This window comes from Cucumis melo, chromosome 12 (assembly GCF_025177605.1).
Source record: "Cucumis melo cultivar AY chromosome 12, USDA_Cmelo_AY_1.0, whole genome shotgun sequence".
In the NCBI taxonomy this organism is placed as follows: domain Eukaryota; kingdom Viridiplantae; phylum Streptophyta; class Magnoliopsida; order Cucurbitales; family Cucurbitaceae; genus Cucumis; species Cucumis melo.
Genome location: NC_066868.1, coordinates 842,091 through 862,501, shown reverse-complemented (window position 1 = coordinate 862,501; position 20,411 = coordinate 842,091). Strand labels below are relative to the sequence as shown.

Below are 20,411 nucleotides of genomic sequence, written 5' to 3'. Positions count from 1 at the left end.
CGTGAAAGAAAATAAATATATACTATAGTACCTAACATATATTATAATGTTAAAGTAATATGTTTACTTCTTTGATTTCACTAGAAGAGTATTTTGCTAATATAGAGTCAGTCATTCTTCTCACTTATATATAATACACATAAATAAAGGATCACTAAGCATCCTATAGAAAAATCATCTATATATATATATATATATAGACTATTTACTTTATCGTAACGATATAATTGATCACAACTTGAATATAGTTTTACTTTTGGTTTCACTCTTGACTTATCTTAGTTGTTATATTATTGTATGTGTGTGTATATTAAAAAGAATACAGCTTATACATATTTAAAAGCAACCTGAAGTACTAAACAACTCCAAGCATGCACTAACCAATGAATATAAAGAAATATATACAAATAAATGAGAGTAGATATGGTTGACACTAACTCTTAGTTGAGCTAACCAATCATTAATTAAAAAGCCAAACCACAAGTACTAAACAACTCCAGCATTCTTTTGAAAAAAAATCTTTAATTAATTTTCAATTCTGTTTTTATTTTTTTAAATAATCCTATATAATTCAACTGACATACAAATATTTTATTGATTAAAATATATAGTTGGAATCTTTTTATCTTTAATTAATTATACTAAAACAAGTGACGTTTCTTATGACAAACTTACATGATAACAATACTCTTAATCATGGACCGAAAATCTACCATCCCTACTTACTTTGTGATGGATTTTTTAGAAGAAGCATTTTCAATGAAATAGGCTAAGGCTATAATAGTATTCAACTTATTATTATTATTATTATTAACAATAACATATGTGGAAATGTCATTTAATTAAATGCTATGTTTGACAAATTAATGTTCTCTTTTACTAAATGTTATCATATTTATTTTCACATAAAGACTTTTGATTTGAAAAATTTTGTTGTTTAAGGGAAAAAGTTGAATATTTGAAAAAGTAAAAGACCAAATTGAGAAATAGATTATATTTACCTTAGGTTGAAATAAGAAATAAAAGACCCTACCACTGCTTTTTTATTTATTTTAAAATATCTTCGAAAAAATACTTATTTACATATAAGTATATGAATTTATATCGGTCGTGAATTCTAAGGATTGTATCAATTATTATAAATATATTACATCATCCATTACATTTTGTTTGAAAAACATCGTGTGAAACTTATAATTATATTAATTGAATCTAAAAGATTTTGATAAATGAATTGATTCATACTCTTATCTTATTTAGAATTCTCTTTAAGAATCGTGTAACATAAATGAATTACCTTCAAGGTTTAAAAATAATAGCAACACTAAGATTGGTATCTACCTATTTTTTATTAACATAACATGTGTATGCAATTTTATCGTATTTTCATGAATGGTGGTATGAAACTATACATATATTCGTATAATAATATGAATGATATGGGTAGTAAAATATATATTATTTCAGTTGTATACCCATAATGAGAAATTATATGTGGTTATATAGTATAGTGTAGTATGAAGTTAGAATGAATGGATGTCTGTGTTATGGAAAACCAGTAGTGTGAGAAGGGAAGTGGGTACAACAAATCCCCATTGTGGTTGGACCAAAAAGATATAAACCTTAAATCCTCACTACACCTGTGCTCATTCTCTAAACCTAATTTTCCAACAACAATAATAATAATAATAATAATGTTATTTATTTATTTAATTCCCTCTTCTTTTCTTTTTCTGATTATAAATATCACACTCTTATTAAGTTCCTTCTTCATCAACCACAACACCACACCACAAAAGAAACAGAGACACAATGGAGGAGTTTGTTAACCTCAAGTCCTCAATTTGCTCTTTCTTCTTACTTATTTCTCTTTTGGGCTTCCTCCCTTTGCTCTCTGCTTTTCCTCTTCCAAAAACTCACTACCATCAGTTCATTGTAAGTTCTCCAAATACTTTCCATCCCAACTCTCCTCTCAAATACTTTCTTCATTAGTAGTGATATAGTTTGATAAAAACCCATGATTCCCATCCTAAACCATTCGAAAACTTCCAAAAAAAATTTATTTCTAAAATTTCTTTTTGTCTTTGAAATTTGACTAAATGTTTTGACTCTTTTCGTTCTATAAATATAAATATCTACAAAATCAAATGGTTACCGAATAATATTTTAATTTTTAAAATTTATCTTATTTTCTTAGAGTATCTTCTACGTATGTATTTGAATTATTAGTCATTTTGAAAAACACAAATTGAAAAATAAGACCTATTTTGACAACCATTTGATTTTTCAAAAAACATATAAAAATTATTAGGTTTTAAACGGTTGTTCTAGCTCTAAATTTCTTAATTATCTATTTTTTTTTTTAAATCAATATTATCATAAATCAAACCAAAATTTGACAAGTAAATAAAAATATTTATTTATTTTTTTTTTTTTGGTTCGTTTTTTGAAATTTCACTAAGTATTCAACACACTTGTACTTGAAGAAATGTACAAACCATGATGAAAATCAAATGGGTTACAAAACCTACGACTCTCTTGAAATAGCTAATATTTATTTAAAAAAAATATATATTATGAATTTTTAATTTGTGTGTTTTTGTTGGAAAAATAAATGGGCAGGTGCAACCAAAACCAGTGAAGAGGCTGTGCAAAGTCCACAACATCATAACAGTGAACGGACAGTTCCCGGGACCGACTCTAGCAGTAAGAGATGGAGATTCCCTTGTGATCAAAGTTGTTAACGCTGCCCGTTACAATGTTTCTCTCCATTGGTAATTTTATTCCTAATTTTCTTCTAACCAAAATTCATTAGATACTCTAACCCACAACTATTGATTTAACAAACAATTAACAAATCTTTCATGGCAAAACCCTAACTCAAGTCATTCCCAAAAAGGTAAACTCTTTTCTTTTTGTTTCCAATTATACAAAAGAGAACTTAAACAGAATAGAATAGTGTGTATAAGTCAAATATATGGATTAAATAGTATTCATTATATTCAACAATTTAGCTGTCCCTTTTGGAAGGTAAGTAGGTGATGATTAAGGCGTTAATAATTAATTTAATTTAATTTAATTTAATTTAATTTTTTGAAAACAAATATTCCAAGTTTAAATTTATCTTAAACAGTTTCTATAAAATGATTTTAAATAAAAATGAATTTTCTCTTTAGTTTAGTTAATCTAAGCCTACCCTTAGATAATACACTCTAACTAACTTAAACTTAAACTTAAACTTAAACTTAAACTTAGGAGTGTTTCTAAACAAAACAATTTAGAATCAAAGACAGAGATTTTTGTTGCGGTACTTAGAACCAATCATTTCATCAATAAATCCTTTCAACTTGTGAGAATCCTTGTTTGAATATTTGGGTGTGATATGAATAGGCATGGGATAAGGCAGCTGAGGAATCCATGGGCTGATGGGCCAGAGTTTATAACCCAATGCTCCATAAAGCCAGGGGGCAGCTACACCTACAGATTCACCATTGAGGGCCAAGAGGGGACTCTATGGTGGCATGCTCACAGCCGATGGCTTCGAGCCACTGTCTATGGTGCTCTCATTATCTATCCCAAGCTCGCTTCTCCACACCCTTTCGTAATGCCCAAGAAAGAATTTCCTCTTCTTCTTGGTAACTCCAAATATATCTCATCAAATCTTTCTTTAGAAAAAAATACATGAGTTAGTTACTTACTGTTCTGTCGTCAAAGAAATAAAAATGATAAATAATCTTGTTTTTATGAAACAGGGGAATGGTTTGACAGAGATCCAATTAGTGTGTTGAGGCAAGCACTTTTTACGGGAGCAGCACCTAATGTCTCTGATGCTTACACCATCAATGGGCAGCCTGGTGATTTCTATATTTGCTCCAAGAAAGGTTAGTTTGATTTAAGTGTTGGTGATAATGCAATTACTTTAACTTCATCTATTAGCTTAACCATTCCACCGGAAATTTAAGGAAAGAGGTTTTGTTTATGTTATTTGGCAGAGACGATGAGATTGGCAGTGAATTCCGGTGAGACGATTCTTCTAAGAATTATAAACTCTGCATTGAATCAAGAGCTGTTCTTTTCGATCGCAAACCACCAGATGACAGTGGTGGCAGTGGACGCAGCTTACACCAAACCATTTGCTACAAATGTTATAATGATTGGACCCGGTCAAACCACTGACGTCCTTGTAACAGCCAACCAACCACCAGCTTATTACTACATGGCCGCCACAGCCTACAACACCGCCCAAAACGCCCCCTTCGACAACACCACCACCACCGCCATCCTCCAATACAACAATCTCCCACCACAACAAAATCCACGACCCATTCTAGCCCAACTCCCAAATTTCAACGACACCCCAACCGCCACCCGATTCACCGATCAACTTCGAAGCCCCCATCGAGTGAGCGTCCCGTTGCACATCGATGAGAACTTATTCTTCACAGTTGGATTAGGCCTCAACAACTGCACCAACCCGAACAGCCCTCGCTGCCAAGGCCCCAACGGCACTCGCTTCACTGCCAGCATCAACAATGTTTCCTTCGTTTTCCCAAAGTCCAATTCCATAATGCAAGCCTATTACCAAGGTGTTCCCGGCGTTTTCACCGCCGACTTTCCGCCGTTTCCACCTCTGCAATTCGATTACACTGGGAATGTGAGCAGAGGGTTGTGGCAGCCACGCCGAGGGACAAAGGCTTATAAGCTTAAATATGGATCGAGTGTGCAAATTGTGTTGCAAGATACTAGCATTGTAACTCCTGAAAACCACCCAATGCATCTCCATGGCTACCATTTCTACGTGGTTGGTTCCGGTTTTGGTAATTTCAACCCGAGGACAGACCCAGCGAGGTTTAATCTTATCGACCCCCCGGTGAGAAACACCATTGGAACGCCCACCGGTGGTTGGGTTGCAATTCGTTTCATTGCTGATAACCCAGGTGAGAGCTAGTCTGAAATAATTGATTAATTTAAAAGGGTGTTTAATTAAATGGTAATTAATTATTGTTGAAAATGATGAAACATGCAGGAGCTTGGTTGATGCATTGCCATATAGACTCACACCTTGCTTGGGGATTGGCCATGGTTTTTCTAGTTGAGAATGGAGAAGGAGAGATGCAATCTGTTATTCCACCACCCCCGGATCTCCCTCCTTGTTAATCCAATAATCCATCCATTCTGAAAGGGATTTTAATTCCTTCTAGCTTGCATCCATTTTTTTTCTTAGCTATTGTGATTTTTACTTTTCCATTTTCATTGTCAAACACACAACAACAAAAAAAAAAGTAACATATCAATTATGTCGTGATCCTTAATTATGTGAGTGAAAATGAAGCCTTCTTTATTTACATTTGCAACACAAAGTATATCCTTTTCTTTCTCCATATATCTCATCTTAATTCCCAATCAAAACAAATTAAATTTTCAAATTGTTTACTCAAACTCTAATTCAATATAAAATTAATTACTACATAATTTCCTTTGGATTTGATTGATTAGTGTTTTGAAATTGATAAATAAAGAACGTATCAAAATCAACTAGTAGATTTACATGATTCACTAGCTAACTACTTTCATGAAAAGATGGAAAAAAATTTTATTAGAGAGAATTAGATAGAATTACAAAATGGTGGCACTTTTAAAGTTTAGAGAGTATACAGCACACTCATCTAAATCTTATAATCATAGATAAGTAAATAACACAGAATATGTTTTTGAACTTGAGTCAAAGGCATTCAATTAGATTTGGTTGAATCATATATATATAATTTGATTCCATGTACATAATAATTAAGAACAATAATAATAATCTAAGTCTAATCAAATAATTAGTTAATTAATTACATAATGTACACAACACAACATTAAAACATATTCCTAGCGAATATCAAACCTAATTTTGCCACAAACCCCAGAAGAAAACTGACCTTGATCTCTTAAAACTTGTTGTTGCATAACCAAAATGGAACTTGCTGCAGTAAAATCCTCAGAAGCAACAAAATCACCAATAATTCCCAACTCATTTTGATTACTCCAATTTGATAATCCTTCAAGAAGCACTGGATTTATCCCTTGTTTTCTTCCAACTACAACTAAATCATATGAATCATCATTCATTGTTTGTATTGCTGCAATTGTCTCTGCTCCATTTCTCACAACTACTTCTCTATAAATCACTCTCTCATTTGTTTCATTCTTTACCCAAAACCAAGTTACCATTCCATCATCAAGTTTCTTCTCAAACTCATTGTCTCCTTTTGAATTTTGTGACAGAAATCTTATTACCGATACGTAAACGTCCTGGTTTCCTATGACTCTGTCTGCATATGCAAGTGCTTCTCTTGCATCTGCTCCTCCAAGAAACAGAACAACAAAATGTTGAGCTGAGTTCCAAAATGATTGTCCTACCATTGGACTGTGAAGATTGCATTTGTCTACTAGAATCCCCACTGAACATGGTGCATGTTCTAATACACTTATGTTCATATTTTGTAATCTCACTCCTGAATGTTCTCCATTTCTTCTACGTAGAAACATATCGGCTCAGTTACTCTTCTCTTCTCGTCTAGTTGATTGTTTATTTTTAAAAAAAACATTTTATCTATCTTTTACCATTTTTACTATAAATTTTTAAAATGTATCCAATTTAAGTATAAAGACTAAAATTTGAAGAATTTAAAATAAAGGAACCAAAACAATAGTTATTTTTACCTGCTAAAAGGGAGGATGATGAGATTGGCCCTTTTGATCAACCCAAGCTCGCAAATGTCTTGATTCATGGTTCGCTTAGGTGCGACAGCAGTGTAGGTATGTAACTTGACGAGCTCAGAGCGAGCCTCCTCATAGAGCTTGAGAGCATTGTGGATGGAGTCGGAGGCGGTGTACTTGGAAGGAGCTTTGCTTTTTTTGTGGTCGATGAAGACTGGGGCAGCTCGGCCGACCAGCTCGATGAGATGGAGGGCGTAGATGGAAAATGGGCTAACCACGGTTGGGTTAGACATGTCTAGTAAACTCACTAATGCTGCTACATCTCCTTGATCTTCTATGCACACTACTATTTTCATCTTTGTCCCTGGCGGTAAGTGTTGAATTGTTCTTCTTTTGTTCACCATGTACGGCTTTGTTGGGTCGTACAATATGCTTACTAGTGGAGTTACTATTGCTGTCACCGTTGCAGTCATTAGCACCAGCATTGTGAATTCTGGGATTTTTATTATCTGTCACATAACTGTCTCGGTTAGAAGTCCAATTAAAAAGAAAAACATAACAAAACAAACGAAATTCATCTACTAGTTTAGTTTGGTTTGGTTTTTAAGTATAAAATTTGACATCTTAGTTTATACTTTTTAAGAGAAAATCAAAAGTAAGTTAATTGTACGATGTATATGCTTACCTTTTTATCCATCCAATGAAGAAGGAGAACGATTTCGACTTGGCCTCTCAAGCACATGATAAAACTAACCGCGAGACTATCTCGAACCGGCAATTGAAAGTAAAGAGACGCAACGAGAGTAGCACCAAGCTTAAAGAAATGACCAGCCAATGCCAAGAAAAACAATGGCGCCAAAGTAGGCCAACCAGCCTTAGCCATTTCAAAAACATCAGTGTAAAGCCCCACGAAAGCAAACGAAACCGGCATCAAAAGCTCAGAAATTATAGTCTCACTCCTCTCCACGAGAGTTGAACCCAAAGGAGGACCATCAGGAATAGCCATACCCAACCAAAGTGGCCCATTAAGAATAGCAATCCCAAACAAATCGGTTAAGAATCCCATTATCAAAACCCCAAGCAAAATTGCTACAACAAATCCTTGTTCCACAGCTTGCCCTTCAGGAGTCCTCTTAACAATCCAATGCATTGCTCTTCTTACACCAAACACGATGAAACCCAACAAAACAATTAGTGAAATTAGGTACCATAATGAATTAATGGCATCCGTTTCTCCTTGTATTGCGGCCTCGAACGCGATGACTGCATTGATGCCTACCGCGTCGCTGATTATCGAGATGGACATCGACATACGACCGACCTCAGAGCTCAAGAGATTGAGCTCGTGGAGAATCGGGTGGACGACAGGGAAGGCAGTGATGGCTAAAGAGGAAGTGATGGCACCAATGGAAGAGAATTTGGCAAGGTCTTCGTTCATGGATTTTCTTATGAGTAATGCAAATGAGATGTTTAGTAGTAATGGAACCACTACGCTAAAGGAAGCAATGGAGTATTCTTTTTTTCCTGCTTTTTTAATGAGGCTGAGATCGGTTTTGACTCCGGAAATGAATAAGAAATACATGAAACCGATTAAACCGATGTTGGTTAGTAAGAAACTCACATCTTCTGGAAACAAATGTAGTCTGAAATTATTGTTGTGGCCTAGAACCGATGGTCCAATGATGAAACCCCCCTTTTTATACACAACAAACAATCAAATTATCCACCGTCAATCAATCATAATCATAAATTAGATTAAGCTATGGTACCATAAAATAAGAGAAGAGGTAATTACACATATAACAACCAACTTCATAACAGATATATAGCATGATGTAAATCCAACTTTCCAAGTCAAGTAGCAAGTACTACCGACAAACTAGGGGTGGTCATTTTACTCATTTTGAAACCACAAAGTAATTGATGTGAATACCACAGAATTGAAACTATTTTCACGTGTAATAAAAAAAAATTAAATGTTTAATTAATATGGTACCATCCCCTTTGATAGACTCACATGTAATAAAAATACCGTACGTTTCTTCTTCTTCTGTTTCCATCCCCAATAAAATAAACTATATCGTTGATACAAGAGTCCATCACATAAATAGATTTATATGAAAATAATTGATACACTATTTTTGTTCTTAAATTTCAAAATGTTAGATATATAAGAAAAACAAATGTTAAAAAATTGCTGTAAAAGTTCAAAAACTAAATAAACAGTAGCAGCAAGAAGGATTTATAAAACACATATATACATATGGGAAGGAATTAATAACAGTGAAGGGAAAGAAAAGAAAAAAGAAAAAAAAAACAAGATCTTACGAGGATTTGAGAGACGATTTTAGGCTGATGGAGAGGCCTAAGAAAAAGATGAAGAAGATGAATAATTAATATTACAAAGACAACATCCAAAAGCAAAGCCGAGAATGAATCTTCAAGAGGGTTTGATCCATAAAAAACCCCCGAAGTTGATGGACGCGAAACCCGACATGCTATGCCGACTCCGTCCGCTGTTTTGTGTCCGACTCCGCCCACCACCTGAATTCTCTCCACCATCTTGCCACTGATAATATCGCCGCCGTGGAAGTTGCGCCACACATATTGCGCAAAATTACCACCCACTACTGGAAATACCCTTACCATGCAATAACAATATTAACAAATAATAGTAATAATAATAAACTATTATTATTATTTATTTCTTTAATATTTTTACGTCAAACAAAAAAGAAGAAAAAAGAAGAAGAAGAAGAAGAAGAAGAAGAAGAAATTAGAAAGAAGTTATTAAGGAAGAGTGAAGGCGCGTTGAATGGGGATTTTTGAAGTCTTATATTCCATTCGTCTTTTATGCTCAATCGACCATTTTTCTTCTCTTCCTCTGTGGTTCCTGTGCTCTTCTCTTATAAACCTTTTTCTGTTCCTTTTTTTTTTAAAAAAAAAAAGAAAGAAAATTATTTATATACCCTTTGATTTCGGGTTAATTGCAGAAATGGCCGTTGTTTTAAAATATGGTCAAACCTTGTTTTTCTTTTGTTCAATTTACAGCTTAATTAATTAGTTAGTTGTTGTAATGTAAAATACTTTCTCCTAATTACAATGCAAGTAATTAATTTAATTTCCCCAATTCTCTTCCATTTTTCAAAATTCCCCATAATTATTGTGGTTGTATTTTAGTTTCTCTGATCTCAGCTACATAAACCATTAATTGTTGCTATGATCTTACCCCGAAAGATAATTATAAAATGATATATAGGTATGATAAATAGATATCTAGACCACCCTCAATTAGAATTTAGAAGCATTTTCGTCTTAGGTGTTTGTTTGACCCTAATCTTGGTTAAAAAGAGATTCAATTCAGTTTAGTATGAATATATATATATATATATATATATATATATATATATATATATATTATTATTTTGGATGCAAATAGTTTCCTTCCCATTCAAGTTTTTTTTTATTTCCTCCATCCAAATGGGATGGGAATACTTAACTAACCCAAGAGATTTGGTTATGTTAGATTTTATGTTAGATTTGTGAATTTTAAACTATTTTGTTTGTTTCATAAATTTGTGAGGTTATTTTTAACAAATTGTTATGAAGGGAATATTTTCTTGTTATAAACTCCAAATCCAATAAACTAAATACATTTGCTTAATTATATTATGTACTTAAACTTTATATAATAACATAAAAGTGGATCAAGTTCGAGTCGAATAATTAGGCTAGACACCTTATTCTTGGAACACTATGGATGTTGTCTACTTTGTATTTGATATGATCCTACATCGTTATTCGAAGACATGCAAGTGGAGGTCATGTGCAAAGAGTTTTTCCAAGATCGAACCATATTGAAATAGTCACCTTTATTTTATAAAACCATTTACTATTTAAAATTGACTATCTTGATTTCAATGATCCTATGTAACTTGATCTTAATTTGAAACTAACCATGAACTCATTTTTTTTTTTTTAGATTATCCTTAGATCTGCATAAGTGAATGCAACTCAACAACTGATCTAACAGACCTTCCATTTTAGAAGTATAAGAATAATGAGTGGATAGATGGGGACATAGACTGGTGCAAGACAAAATTCACTCCTACCCGCTTCTAGGAGTAACAAAAAGGTTGTTCCCTTAAGTGTTGACTAGCTCCCGGAACTTGATCACTACAAGAAAATGGAGCATTCCAGACGCCGAAAATCACGTCGGCATAAAGAACGTCGGGAATAAGGGCTTTCCCGACGCCCTCAACAAAGCGTCGGGAGCTGCGTCGGGAAAACCATCTTTCTCGGCGCACCACGAAGGCGTCGGCAAGAATACGTCGGGAAAAACCCCTTTTCCCGACGCCGTGAACAGTGCGTCGGGAGAGGCGTCGGGAATAGGGGTTTTTCCCGACGCCGCGTGAAACGTCGGGAAAAGGGGTTTAATGAGCGTCGGGAATTCCCCTTTTCCCGACGCATTTTGAGGGATTTCCCGACGCCACGTCACTGCGTCGGGAAATCCCCTTTAAATTCGTTTCAGTTCTGTATTCACAGAACCGAAATCGAGAGGAGGAGAAAAAGAAAGGAGAAGAAGAAGAAGTCGCCGCCGTTCATAATCCTTTTGTTCCGCCGCCGTCCGTCGCCGACCGCCCTCGCCGTTGTTCCTCGTCGCCGTCTGCCACTTTAGGTAAGTGAAATATGTAAATTTATTTAGTTTAAGTTTATGTTTTATGGTTTTTTTTTGATAAAAATTACTTTAGGGTTTTTTTTTATGAAAATTAGTTTAGGTGTGTGCTAGATCATGCTGACCAAAAAATACTATGATCGGATTAACTCTGTTTTACATTGTTCAAATAAAAAATGTGAGTAGGGTCTACAGTTTCTCTTCTTTATTCTGTTGCAATTGCTATAAAATTGGCTTGATTTTCTATTTCGTTGTTGATGATTTTATTGTTTGCATGGATGTTGTTTCTGGTTGAGATTTATGTGGTTAATGTTGCAGAAATAGGAAAGGAAGATGAAGTATCGGGAAATATTGGTTCTGGTTCTATGTTTGCTTGGGTTTGTTTTTGGAGCGGTGAGCAATTTCTTCTTTCTTTCTTTTCTTTTCATTGTCGATTATAGTTTCTGCAAGTTTTACTTCTTTTGGATTAAGTTTGTTGCAAAATTTAAGGTTCCTGTTATTTCCTTGCATTATTTTAAATATTTGCCTTGATTTTTGGCTATGATTCAGTATGGATTGTTGGAAAGGCAGTGAATAATTTCTTAAAGAAAATGGGAATATCATTACATTTTCACCCATAGGTAAAGTGTTTGGCTCTAATGAAAGTGGAATTCAATTGGGTAAAGTTAAAAGTGTTTGATAGATGGTGAGATTTACTTATGCAAACTGATTTTAATGGTTTAAGTAGGAGAATTCAGTTTGATGAAAGAAAATGTTTGAATGGTGTTGTAGGTGTTTGATACAGTAGTCGGGGAAATTGCAATTATTACGAACTGAACCAAGTTCCACAACAGGGCTGATCATAGTTGCGCCAGTTGAAGATTCAAAATCCACGTGTTGGGTGTTCTTGATATTGCTTGTAGAATGATTGAAGTCATATCAAACTGAAAGCTAAGCGATTGTGTAGAAAGTCAGACGATCGTTGAAGGTTTGAGAAGGCGTTTAAGATTTCTTATTTAAGTTTTGTATTAGGATCTTGTTTCATGTACCGTTGTAGAATATATAAACATAATATAAGATTCCATTTTGTGTATACAAATGTAAAAGACAAATATTATAGTTTCTAAAATAATATTAATTTTATTGATTTATTGGGGTAAAAAAATATTTATCTACATAGACTCAATGTCGGTTTATAAAAAATGGACAATAATGAAACATTTTAATAAAAATAAAATTAAAAAAATGGGCCCAGAACAAGGCAAAGATGTTGTCTTTAGTGTCGATATAAAAATATTTCCCGACGTTCATTACGTCGGGAAAAAAAACGTCAAAAAATAGGTTTTCCCGACGCCGGGAGATGCGTCGGCATAGACGGCGTCGGGAATAAGGTTTTCCCAACGCCGTCGATGCCGACGCACCTCCCAGCGTCGGGAAAGCCTTTCCCGACGCCGATTTGGTACGGCGTCGGGAAAGCCTCTCGCGACGCATTTCTCCCGACGTTCTTCCCGACGCCGTTTTGTACGTCGGGATATCCTTTCCCGACGTACTTTGCATTTTCATGAACAAAGGGCATTGTTGCCCTCTCACTTGTTCGAGAGGGATTCAATTTAATGGTTCGATAATTAAACCGATTGTTCATTAGATGATCATTGATACTTAACGAACAATATGTAATTTTTAGGGTAAAACGGTATTTAGACCTAGTCGAAATTGCGAACAATATATTTGTGAAGGGTCAACGTATTAATTAATCATGCATGATTATATATTAAGTGGACGCAAAAATATCTATAGTGAAAAGGGTGCAACTATTGGTTATAGTGGACACTCTTGTTAGTTAATGAAATTGTTTAGCTATGTTAAAAAGTTTATCCGGTTAATCTCAGACATTATTGCATTGTCTAGCTTACCCTTCAAAAATACATAATATGTTACGGTTCAATTTTTTTTTAAGAAAAGTTATTGTGTTTTCGAATGAATCTCGAAATTTATGTAGTCCATTTTGGGTATATTTATCACCGGTTTATCAATATATACACATGTTATAATTTATCCATAATTGCTATTATTTAACTTATTTTAGAAAAGAAAAAAACTTTAAAACGATAATAAGTTTAATATTTATTTAAATACACAAACAAATTCGGGACTACTCAAACCATATAGATCTATGAACAAATAAAATGGAACTCAAAATATATCATCAACATTACAAGAATAGTTTAATCTCAAAGTAAACTTAACTCAACAATTTTTATACCCCAATTATAAAGATAAAAATAGAAACAAAAGCTGGAGTAATAAAAGATTTTCCAAATAGATTTTGATTTCAATTCTCCTTTTATTAACATTTACTGAATGAAACCTAAAATAATGATAAGAGTTTTCCACATGAAACTATGGAGCAATATTTGGTAAACATATATAGAGTTGGTGAAAAGAAAAGTAGGGTGAAAAGAAAGGAAAGGGGTAGGCATGCATAGGGTTTGGCAGTGAAAAGGGTGTGTTATATATAAAGAAGGAGGATCATTTCCCTTTTAATTATTTGCACAAAAATGATGAGAATTAGATAGATCATGATGAGAAATAGGGAATTAGGGTTTTGAGGTGTAATTAGGTGTGCCATTAATTAAGACCCACATAACACCAAATTAAATTCAACTTTTAATTATCCTTTTCAATATTTATAATTGACTAAAATATGATTATTGCCTAAATATTTCATTTAATATATTCCAAACTTTTAAGTTTTTTAATTGGACTTATAAATTCTCCTAAATAAATCAATTTAATCTCATATCCAAGATTTCAAATCTTTCTATTACATATGGATTCTAAAATCAAGCGACAAAAGCAAAACTTAGTGTTAAAAAAAAGGTTAATTGGGCTAAAGCCGAAAAAAGCTTGATTGACCTTGGTCTTAGTTAAGGATGAGGTTGGATCGATCCTCTTTGTTCGATGAGTAGAGAGTATTGTAGTTTATTTTGGATCTTGAAAAGATGATGGTTTAAATGATCAAAAGCTCAAACCCACCTACTTGCCTCTATCCTTAGTCAAACCATGAAAATTGAAGAACGAAGCAGGCCACATGCAACGTCCCTAATCCATTTAGTGCAAAAGAAACTTGATAAACGACATGTTAGGTTAGAATTCCTCTATAAATACATCTTGTAAGATTTTAAGATCAAATATTTGACCTATCTACTTGCTATATTCAAATACTCGTTTTTGGGTTTAAGCATTAGAAAGTTAAGTAAATTTACAGTCACCCAAAATGTAAAAGTAAGTAAGTTATATTTTGATGAATATATAATTGTTAGTTTAGTATTGTATTTGAAACGTTACAACTTTAAACAAGTGTAGGAGAATGAATAAAGTAATTTGTGTTGAATACTAAATTTTTCTTTTTCTGAATATGGAAGATATGATGTGATGGGGAAGCATAGTATAGCATAGCATAGCATAGCATAGCAGGGCAGGGCAGGGCAGGGGGTTGCCGACATTGTAAAGTAACTTTTATCCCCTCCATTTGACTTTTACCTTTCATTGTTTATTCTTTTTCTATTTATTTATTTATTTTTAAATTTTCGAATTCTTTATTTTCTTTAAATGCTATTTATTAGTTTTCCTTACCTTTTATTATGACCAATTTCACACTTCTAAATAGACAAAAATGTGTAAGAATTATATTAATAAACATTTTCAAGGATATGTTTTATCATTTAAAATAATTTTCATAAATGTATATGTATATGTATATGCATGCATTGGAACTTTAAAGTGCTCAAATGTTTGTTAGTTCATGTTTACTCAGCAGTTATGTTTATTTTCTCTTTTAAGACTTGGAACCTATCCTAATCAAGTGAAGAGAAATTGGGAGTAGAAGAAAAAGGATTTTCCATGGGCAGAACATTTTCCATTCACATTACTCACCCTTTATAATTTCTCCGTAAATGGGTATTCATGGTGGAAAATTAATAAAAGCTAGAATCCCATCTTGGCAAAATTAAAGAAAAACTTTAGTAGGAATAATAATGAGGAATGAGATGAGATGAGAGGTCATAATATTGAGGTGAATGACGACCAATTGATGGGGTGTGGCTGAATTCCAAGTGTGATTATGATTAGATATAGATTGGGAAAAAAGGGGTAAAATGTAGAAAAAGGGGAAAGATATAGTTACTAAAAAGGTGAGAAGAGAGAAGGGACAGAAAATGTAAGAATAGTACAATGAAAGAGGATCACAAAACTTTAACATAAGCTTTGACTTGACCTATTTTGGTGGAATTGGAATTGGAATGGGAAGGTTTCAGAAAGCACAAAAGCAGAGTCCTTTTCCCTTTTTTTTTTTTTTTTTACTATTATTATCATTATTTATTTTTGGTATAGAGTATAGTAGAGGGAGTCCCCCATGCAATTCCTTTTTAATATATTATTACAAAACAAAAATGTTTTTTTTTTCTTAGGGTTTTAGATTGAGATCAAAGTGCAGTGCAGTGCAGTGCCAAAAGTAAAATGGGAAGGGGAAATAAGAGGAGAAGTGAGCTAGCCATTATAGGGGCCTCAATTTCAGAGCACACTCTTCTTTTGGGACCTCCATTGTTTCTTCTTTTACCCTACACACCCACTCAAACCTTTGACTAACAACACTACATTATTCACAACTTAATTGTTAAAAACAATCAACTCTCTTTCCCCTCCTATGCTCACCTTTAACAACCCATTTCGTTGACTAACTTTGGAGATCACTTCAATTCTCAGTGGGCTACCGCTCTAACAAACATCTTTTATATTTCTTTGGATTATTGTTTTCTCTGTTTTTCCAAATGAGACGTTAAAATCTATTGTTTCTCTTTTCAATCCTCCTATCATAGTTGAGTTTAGAAAGTTAGATATATATTGACCATACTATTTGAGTTTGCTCACTTAGTTAAATGAAGTGACAAGCCAAGCTGATTTTCGTAGGTGTTGAACTATTCATAAGCTTATAGGCAAAACGACGATGATAGACAACTAATTTGTCTATGGTTATACGTCAAACTGAATAGTACAAATTTGTGTTAGAGACTTGTTAGAGTACTAAGAGTACGTTTGGTCTTCGGTTAATATTTAAAGAGAATGGATTATTCAACCACACTCATTTTTTTAGATCAACTCTCTGCATGCCAATCGGGCCCTGGGATGTAAATGAGAAATGGGTTGGAAAATATGGTAACCAAATTTCCTTTGGCTGACATAACATTTAATTTTAAACCCCAAGTCACAGTGTGAAAGTAAAAGAAAGGGAGATAGGGAAAAAAAGAAAGTGACAAAAGAAACAGTAAAAAAAAAAAAAAATGATTAAAAGGTTAATTCAACGTCTACCCTCTTCCCTAATACAGTCAAATAAAAGTTACTGACAAACTCGTCACCAGGTCTTCTTCTTATGGCATTATGATATGAAAGCACTTATTAATAATAATAATATTATTAATACTAACACTGTTTGTAGTTGCCTAGTAGGTTTTTAAAATTAAATAATGGAATATTTACGTCATATTATATTGTACCGATCTGTGCTATTGGATAAAATTTGTTATAATTTTCCCTTTGAATTTGGTAGGCCATATATGTCAATATTTTTATTTGATACTTTTGAAATACTTTAGTTTAAATTAAATATTAGTTTAAAACAAATACTCTTAGAAGTCCAAAAGCGCCAAAGCATAAAGGAAATGGCATGGGGTTTTGGGCTATAAATAAAGGTTTGGGGTTGGCATAGTTTTGCCAACCAAAACCTCAAAAGCAAAAAAAATGAGAGAGTGATGAGAGAGTGTTGTGGGGGAAGTAAAAAAGGATAAAGGGTTTTTGATGAAGAATTAGTATGGAAGAACCTGTAAAGCTCAGGAGGGATAGCGCCAATTAATATTACAAAAATTTCATTCAAAGCTTCACACTTTGCTTTTGTTGATGGCGCTATCTATCCTGAGTTTCATAGCTTCTTCTTGCTCGACTTCTCCTCCTTTAATGTTACACTTTCTTTTCCTTCTTCTTTTTACTTTCATTTTGACACATTGTGTATCTACTAACAAGATGCTTAAAAGACTATGCATGTAGCTATACAACATGCCACTGTGTTGCTTTGCTTTCTTCGGGTGGCTCTCTGAACAAGTACTAGTAGATTGATATGGTCGAGTTAAATTTTTGTATTATTTTAAAACTTTATGGGACAAACTCTTGAGTGCAACTACGATTAAGTTCATGTGTCCTTAGACTATTCCACTTTTTCTTAATATTATTATCTTTCATTTTTATGCTAGAACTAATTTAATTTACGATTCACATATATATGTAAAAACTACATGTCGTCACATGCTTCCTTCTTCTACTTTTTATGTTGTTTTGTTTGTATAGAACTAATGGTTGAAGATAATAGATTAGAAAACACAAGTTTTCTTCTGCCTTTTGTTTGTTTATTTATTATTATTATTTTAGAATTACTATTTATTAATTTATTTGTAATGTGGGTAGTAGTATGTGTAAGATATAGATCACATGTCGTCATGGTCGTCTTGTCTTCTCTTCATCTTAATTCAGCCCTAGCTTCACTCCACCTATGCAATCTCAAAACTCTCTACTCATCTCATTTTTCTCTCTCTCTCTCCAGTTTTCTGCATTTAATCTCTCTCTACCTGTAAAAAAAAAAAAAAAAAGAAAGAGTTATTTAGTAATTGACGTTTTAGACTTTTAATGTCTCATTCTCAAACGGTATCTTCTAGAGTGTAAAGCAATGTATGATAGGTTTTCTTAATGCACCCTATACCATAAAATTAGAGGAAAAATCATAAAGTATCTGTCAAACATACCACTCCAAATTAAAGATACAGTATTGCATCATTTGTTTTGTTACAATTTAATGTTACAGTAATATGGATGAAGTTGGTGTATGATGTGTCAAACGTAGATGGGGGAAGTAGGTAAGATTAAGGGTAAGGGGTTTTGGAATTAAGTGTAGGTGTGAATGGGGTAGAGAGAAAGAATGAGGTGATTGGGAAGAGAGAGCAGGGGTTGTTGATATAATGGAAGGTAAGGCTGACACAGAACTGAAAGGAAGAGAGAAGAAGAAAGAAAGTGGTTTTGAATTCTCTTGGAAAAAGCAGTTTGTCAGCGTAGCAGTGCATGCTCCTCAGGGAACTTACATTTCACTTTCTTTTCTATTATTATTTTCTCTCTAAACTATGATTTTTATTTACTTCATATAATTATCTCTCTATTATTGTCTACAAAGTTTCTCTTCCACTTTCTCTCACCTATTTTTCCTTTCTTTACTTTATTCTACGTTGATAGAGTTTATTATTTTAGTTTCAAATTATAATAATATATGAAGTATTTTATTTTAGTAAGTGTTTATCTAAGTTAATTAGAGATTTTTAAATAATATTTGTTATAGTAAAATATTGTTATTATAAACTGTTATAGCATATTATCTAGTAGTTCATAAAATATGATAAGCACGTACTATAATAATCGGCTCAACGCTTCAAATAATCTTTAAAAATTATCTTTTAAATTTTGTATTTTGAGAAATAACTATAAATTTTTTTTAAAAAAATAAAAAAACATCTCTTGCCATTGGTTTTAAGCAGTAACAATTACAACTTTTTTAAGATAATATGATAATACATTGATGCATGAACTATAAAAAGCAAAAACACATTTTTGCTGAAATTAGCTTGTTAATACCATATTGTATTAGGAATAAAAGAAGGTTTAAATTAAAAATGAACTTACCATTGATCTTCAACCACGAGGCGTTTTTCCTAGTTCACTCTTCACTCTTCTTCAATTTTCTTCTCCTATTCTCCTTCTTCGTTTTTTTTTTCTATTCATTTGATTGGTTCTCTTTTTTTTCGTTGTTGATATAGTTAGTATGCATCATTGTGTGCGTACGCATTTATATATATATATATACATATACAAATATATATATATATATATCTATATGATATTTGGTTAAGATATTAGGGAGAAGGAAGTTAATAATAATGGAACCACAAAAGAAATTTCAAGACTTAAATTTCTTAACGAAGTTGTATGTTTGAGTTTAAACTGTGAAAGAAAGACATGTCAAGAAAAATAATAAAGACAAATTGACATTTTGACCATAAATTTGAGAACCACTGATATGAGAGGAGAAAACATTAAAACATGTGTGCATTATTAATTCTTTTACCAAATTTATAGTAATGAAGACTTTATCAATCTTTTTTAATCTAAATTACTCTATCCATTTAGTTAAGAAGATTCTTTATCTAAGATGATATATTTCTTTGTATGAAATGTTTATATCGATTATTTATCACTTTTATAAAAATATAAGAGATTCAAACTTTACGGGCGATCTTTTGTTACTCTAATGTTTTAATTAACTTAAAATTTTCATTGACCAACCATAGACAAAAAAAAATTAGTCAATTGGAAAAAAAAATCAAAGTATTTATGTGAAAAAAAAAAATTGAGAGTAGATAAGCATGCGGTTTTAAAGTATTGAATATTCTTTTTCCATTCAATATGACTTCAAATAAATTGATCACTAATTTAATGATAAGAACACTTTAAATTATTTTATGAGGTTTGTAACGATGATTTTGAAACAAAGTATTTATAATTTTTGTCCATTTATTAACGATATGGATATTTTTTAATTGTATTAAAATTTGGGGATAATCTTTAATTACAATAAAAGTAACTAACCAAATAAATTAGTTTGACCTCTTTCCTTTTAGAAAGGGTAAATATTTTATCAAATCATATTTTTTCTTAAAAAAGGATATTATTTTTTAAGAGAATTTTCTGTAATGGTTCAAAATTAGTATTTTCTTTTTTGGTTTTTGAGTCTATTTTTTATTTGGGTGTTAGTAAGTTTTAAAATGTTTGGTGTTTATGTTGATGTCGATATATGTATATATATATATATATATATATATATATATATATATCAATATTAAAATTTTAATTTACATTATGTATATATATTATGCTGAGTTGATAAGAAATTTGTAATGTTAAG

The 20,411-nt window shown here is 32.4% G+C and overlaps 2 protein-coding genes, 1 long non-coding RNA gene and 1 other non-coding gene across 5 annotated transcripts; 3 read left to right on the top strand and 1 right to left on the bottom strand.

Moving 5' to 3' along the window:
• The first annotated feature begins 1,778 nt into the window (after window positions 1-1,778).
• On the top strand, window positions 1,779-5,343 carry LOC103497048 (laccase-3). Its single transcript, XM_008459108.3, has 6 exons — window positions 1,779-1,935; window positions 2,623-2,774; window positions 3,391-3,635; window positions 3,753-3,881; window positions 3,993-4,937; window positions 5,027-5,343. The coding sequence occupies exons 1-6, from the start codon at window positions 1,813-1,815 to the stop codon at window positions 5,155-5,157; spliced, it is 1,725 nt and encodes a 574-aa protein (XP_008457330.1). The 5' UTR covers window positions 1,779-1,812; the 3' UTR covers window positions 5,158-5,343.
• Window positions 5,344-5,731: 388 nt separating this feature from the next.
• LOC103497047 (cation/H(+) antiporter 24) lies at window positions 5,732-9,568 on the bottom strand. 2 transcript variants are annotated; one of them, XM_008459106.3, is made up of 4 exons: window positions 9,034-9,568; window positions 7,391-8,398; window positions 6,709-7,214; window positions 5,732-6,520 (listed from the first exon to the last, which is right to left on the bottom strand). In XM_008459106.3, exons 1-4 carry the CDS (start codon window positions 9,352-9,354, stop codon window positions 5,875-5,877), a joined length of 2,481 nt encoding a protein of 826 aa, XP_008457328.2. In that variant the 5' UTR covers window positions 9,355-9,568; the 3' UTR covers window positions 5,732-5,874. The 2 variants fall into 2 exon arrangements, with proteins under 2 accessions (XP_008457328.2, XP_008457329.2); XM_008459107.3 differs by having other exon boundaries at window positions 5,732-6,517; window positions 9,034-9,496.
• A 1,692-nt stretch (window positions 9,569-11,260) lies between these two features.
• Window positions 11,261-12,506, top strand: LOC127144433 (uncharacterized). The gene is made up of 3 exons (XR_007816058.1): window positions 11,261-11,383; window positions 11,699-11,773; window positions 12,152-12,506. It is a non-coding gene; the product is annotated as an uncharacterized LOC127144433 (long non-coding RNA).
• A 4,714-nt stretch (window positions 12,507-17,220) lies between these two features.
• On the top strand, window positions 17,221-17,354 carry MIR390B (microRNA MIR390b). Its single transcript, NR_120688.1, has one exon. It is a non-coding gene; the product is annotated as a microRNA MIR390b (primary transcript).
• The last annotated feature ends 3,057 nt before the right edge of the window (window positions 17,355-20,411 follow it).